This window comes from Cucumis sativus, chromosome 3 (assembly GCF_000004075.3).
Source record: "Cucumis sativus cultivar 9930 chromosome 3, Cucumber_9930_V3, whole genome shotgun sequence".
Taxonomy (NCBI): domain Eukaryota; kingdom Viridiplantae; phylum Streptophyta; class Magnoliopsida; order Cucurbitales; family Cucurbitaceae; genus Cucumis; species Cucumis sativus.
This window is the reverse complement of record NC_026657.2, coordinates 1,211,496-1,216,708: the sequence shown is the minus strand read 5'-3', so window position 1 is coordinate 1,216,708 and position 5,213 is coordinate 1,211,496. Positions and strand designations below refer to the sequence as shown.

Genomic DNA, 5,213 nt, shown 5'->3' with positions numbered 1-5,213 from the left:
TTAAACTATATATATGCACTAAGACTAATTAATATTTTATGATTAAATTGTGATTTAAAAGCAATACCATATAATAACAATTACACACTATATATTTGTTTTATTCTAAAATTTCTCTTTATATTATTTTGAATTTGAATATACAATTTTCAATTAAACCAAGCTTATTAAAACGTTTTGAATCCTCGATTAGTTAAATCATGTTAACTTGTAAAGCATATGCTAATTATATTATTCTTAGAATTCTTTTTTAGACTAAACAAATTTTGGTTGAAATTCAAAATTTTAAACAAAAATATTGTAATAAATTATAATCATTAGCATTAGCATGTAGATCATTAGCATTCTAAGACTATTTAATTAATCACAATAGTTACATATAAATTAAATCATATAAACTCAATTGGTCAATTATTGAAATGAGGAAAAAGAATTGCTAGGCTTGTCAATGGAATTTTGTATTTTTATTTTATTCCATTAGGCATTTGCTAAAATAAACAAAATCCAAACATGATATGAAATTTGTACCAACTTTATATAAATTTGCCCAAGCCTTTAGCCTACAACATATGTTATATATTTGGTTTAATTAGGTAGCTCAATTAAAGTTGTCATTCTTAAATTATTTTTATATTAAAAGTTTATGGTTAATTTTATTTTATAATATTTAATGCATTTTGTTTATATTGGTTCAACATTTTCTTATTAAAAGAAATTAGTTGTTCAAATACCTAAGTTGTAATTTATATTTTTTTTAGTAAAAGTATTTATGACTTAAGTCTTTGAGTTGTAAATTTGTTTAGTTCAAATAGTTTTAAGATTTAAAAAGATGTTCGTTTAGTTTTTATTTTATTATATGTATCTTTTATTTTGATTTAGTTTTAATTTCTTTATTTCAATAAATTTTAGATTTAGTCTCTACTGTTAGTTTGTTGTCGGTGTTTTTTTTTAAATTGTTTATCGGTGATATTTATTGATTTCATGCAAATTATTTTTAAATACAATCAAATAATCAAAATACTCATAAATATAACAAAATATCATCGTCTATCAATGATTGAAACTAGTAGACTCATATCATCTATCAATTATAGACATTAATAATTGTCTATTAGTTTCTATCACTATCTATCACATATAGACTATGATATTTTGTTATATTTGAAACTACTTTTAGCAATTTTGTCATTAAAAAAACTACCTCTTTTTAATTACAACGACGATAAAAAAGTAAATTTAAGATCTATTGAAAACATAAGTATTAAATTTGAACATTCCAAGCTATATAAACTAAAATTGAACAAACTCAAAGATAAGAAAACTCCTAATTTTAATAAGAAGAAGAACTTCATTGAAGAAATTAAACAAGATTACCCACCTATTCCAAGAGAGCATAGATAAACCAAACCACGGGTAAATGAGAAACCCTAACAACGTCAACAGAGTTGGAAGAAAAATGATCCACCAATTACTATGAAACATTGTAGAATTGGCTAAAGATGTGTGAATCCTATTTGTAGCATGCAAACACCAAACAAAAGACACTACCTGAGTCGACACAGTTAGGGCAACAATCTCCCCAACAAAACGTTCATATAAGTAATGGCACTAACAAAATCTAGACAATAGTCTTAACATATTTTGAGTTTGAACAATCCTAATACTTTAATCACGATCTTTTAAGTTATTTATAATAATAGTTTGATTACCTATTCGGTTTTTAATCACACTTAAACTTGAATTAGATGGAGAGTATAAATAGTAAAATTGAACAACCTACCAAATGTAAAAACTAAAATGCTATTTTAATATTTATTTTTAATGCAAAAGTCAAACCGTAAACCGTGAGGAGAAAAAGAAAAAAAAGAAGGCATAGTTAAATTTCATAGAAATTTTGTTTGCATTATCAAACAAAATTGTAAATTACCATGGAGGATGAATTTTAAAATAAAATAATATGTAAAGAATTATTTTTTTAAAAAAAGGGTTGATAGAGAGATGGTGTGCCCTAAGGCCCAAAAACAATGTGTTGGAAAAATAAAATATTATGATAAATCAGCATTATTAATTAATTTAAAAGGATGACAAAAGAATAGAGCATATTTTCTTTTTATTTAATTAAAATAAAGGGTGAAATTACGATTAAACCAAAGCAAAGGGGAAGACCGAAGACCTTGAAAACGAAAGCAAAGGCGTGAGGTTCCTTGAACCCAACGCATCACTTCTCAGCTTCCGCTTCGGACTTTGCTTCCGTATTTGCTTTGGATCTTCCTTCGTATGTCGACATTGTGCGGATAAGAACGACCTCTCTTCTCTCTCTCTCTCTTCTTTCTCTCTCTAACGCCATCTACCACTCTCTACAAGAACCCATTCTCTCCCTCATCGCCTCCACTCTTCTGAAACATTAATCTCTTTTCTCTCTCTCCTCTTTATTCTCTCTCTTCAACCAGCCAAATTACTCTCTCTGTCTCTCTTTCTGTTTCTTGTTTTGGATTGCTGTGATTAGACTGTGTTTTTTGTTTCTTGTTTTTGATTGATATTCAAACTGGCGATCGAAAACCACGATACTACTGTTCGTGAAATCAAGCCCAAGAGCAGAAGAATCATGGTATTGCGCTTTTCTACTCATTTTTCTTTTACTGTTTCACTTTCCCGCATTCTATTTTTGCTATTCTGGTATTGATTTTTCTTTGTTTTATATTCTGGGTTTTGTTTTTTTTGCGATTTTAATTTTGAATATTGCTTAATTTCAGACTTTCTCATCTGGCTTTTGAGTTTTTTGTGTTCAGTTTCCCGCATTCTGTTTTTCATTCACTGTTTCTCTATTTTTTTTCTCTGGGGTTGCTGATAACTTTGATTTTCTCATCAGGGTATTGGTATTGGTTTTTTTCTGTTTTCTCATTTGGGTTTTGGTTATTCATTTAATATTTCACTTGGTTATTGCCTATTTTGCTATTTTCTCATCTGGGTTTGCCTTATTGCTCCAGTTTTTCACTTGGCTATTGCTTATTTTGTGATTTTCTCATCTGGGTTTCCGTTTTCCTGATTTGACTTTCCGACATTCTCTGTTTCTTTCGTTTGGGTTTGGATTTAAGTTCGATTATCCCATCTGGGTATTCATTTTCTTCTGTTTTTTCATCTGTGTTTTGCTTGTTCTACCAATTTTTCACTTGGGTATTGCTTGTTTTTTTATTTATCATCTGGGTTTTGATTTTCTCCTTTGACTTTCCCACATTCTGTTTTTCCTTTTGGCCTTCGGCATGATTTTCCCCATCTGGGTATTGATTTTCTACTGTATTTTTCACTCGGATTTTGCTTTGTTTTTTAATCTCTCGATTGTTTTCATTTATTTTTTTTGACATTGCTCTTGATTTATTCTTTTTCTATAGGGTCCTGACGATGAAGACAATCGATGGCCGCCATGGCTAAAACCTCTACTAAGAGAAAGCTTCTTCGTTCAATGCAAACACCACATCGATTCTCACAAAAGCGAATGCAATATGTACTGTTTAGATTGTATGAACGGCGCTCTCTGTTCTCTTTGCCTCAACTTTCACAAAGACCATCGTGCTATTCAGGTCTTTAAAAAAATTCCCTTTCCCCTTTTCTTACTCGTCTAAATTCAAGCCCCTTTTCTTCTAATCAGAATTCCTTTTTATTCCTCACAGATTCGCAGGTCTTCTTACCATGATGTGATCAGAGTTTCTGAGATTCAAAAAGTTCTGGACATTTCTGGTGTCCAAACTTACATTATCAATAGCGCTAGAGTCGTGTTCTTGAACGAAAGACCTCAGCCTCGGCCCGGCAAAGGCGTTACCAATACTTGTGAAGTTTGTGAACGCAGTCTCCTCGATTCCTTCCGATTTTGCTCTCTTGGTTGCAAGGTACAATTCTGGAAAATTTAGAAGAAAACCCCATTTGAAATTCTCTTTCCTTTTCGTCTGTTTGGTTGCTGAGAAAATGGGTGGGAAAATGAAGGAAAATTCCAAATGGGAATTCGTGTCATCAATGTGTTTGATTGGTTGAAATTCAAACGAGTGGAATTGAACTTTTTATTTTTCTTCTTTTTCTTCCACTTGCTTTTCATAGAGTGGGTTCGTGGATTGTCACCATTAATAACAAGACTTTGAATTTCTTTTTCCTCTTACTCAACTTTCTCGGAAACTAAACAAGTCAGAGAAAAACAGAAGAAAAACAGAAAGATGTTATCTAACGCGTTCCCATTTGTCAATCCTCAACCGTTTTTAACTGTTAACTAATTTTAGATTGTTCAATTTCAATGCCACAGATCGTAGGAACCTCAAGGAGTTACCAGAAGAAGAGGGTTGCAATGGCTGCATCGGACTCGGAGGATTCTTATAGCAGCAGTAGCAACCATAGACGAAGCAAGAGCAACAACAGCAACAACAATAGCAATAAAATCCAAAGCTTTAGTCCTTCAACGCCACCCCCAACATCCGTCAACTACAGGACGGCGAAGCGGAGGAAGGGGATACCGCATCGAGCTCCAATGGGAGGTCTAGTTTTAGAATATTAGTACCTGCATTTTCACTTAAGTATATCATAAGGACCGCCCCCTCCCCTTGAAATGTAATGTAATTTCCACGTTGCTCCTTCCCCTCCTCCAATGCCTTGAGCTTTGTAAAAGAGGCCGGTGTTGGAGGTCTTACTTTTATTGGCTTTGTACATAGAAGAAGCATAGATGTGGGGTAAGCAAAACAATAATAAAATAATAATAATAGGGCAAATGTGAAAAATGTTGAACTTTAGAGGACTAAAAGGAAAAATAAGTTTGGTAGGTTTGAATAATTATATAAAAATAGGTTGGGGTTATAGTGAAAATTATACTAAGTTTTGGGTTGAAGTTGTAAATAGTGGCTTTTTTATGCTCCTTAGAAGTGGTGATGAAGATACAATGTAATGTACTCCTTCGAATAATGGAATTTGGAGAATGGTGTTTATATGTGAAATTAATATAATATTTATACATATATATATATGCTCTATTTATTATGTTTTTATTTTTTTATATCTTAACTATATCTTTTTAAATTGTAGTTTGATGTTTAAGATTTTACATTGAATATTGTGATTATAACTTGATATATGGTAATTAATTACAATCTTTATGATACTTCTGGTTCACAAACAAGAAATCTATGTAATGTCATATAATTAAGAGGATAATTATTAATCACTAATGGGTGATTAGA

General features: G+C 31.1%; 1 protein-coding gene across 1 annotated transcript; it reads left to right on the top strand.

Annotated features, from left to right (window-relative positions):
* The first annotated feature begins 2,346 nt into the window (after positions 1 to 2,346).
* On the top strand, positions 2,347 to 4,995 carry LOC101210628 (hypothetical protein). Its single transcript, XM_004148713.3, has 4 exons — positions 2,347 to 2,608; positions 3,390 to 3,578; positions 3,669 to 3,884; positions 4,289 to 4,995. Exons 1-4 carry the CDS (start codon positions 2,606 to 2,608, stop codon positions 4,535 to 4,537), a joined length of 657 nt encoding a protein of 218 aa, XP_004148761.2. The 5' UTR covers positions 2,347 to 2,605; the 3' UTR covers positions 4,538 to 4,995.
* Positions 4,996 to 5,213: the final 218 nt, after the last annotated feature.

Bases quoted from the DNA above. Each gene is read 5' to 3' on its own strand.
- LOC101210628 (XM_004148713.3), top strand. The intron at 3,579-3,668 runs GTCTTTAAAAAA...TATTCCTCACAG, and splicing joins AAGACCATCGTGCTATTCAG to ATTCGCAGGTCTTCTTACCA. The intron at 3,885-4,288 runs GTACAATTCTGG...TCAATGCCACAG, and splicing joins TTTGCTCTCTTGGTTGCAAG to ATCGTAGGAACCTCAAGGAG.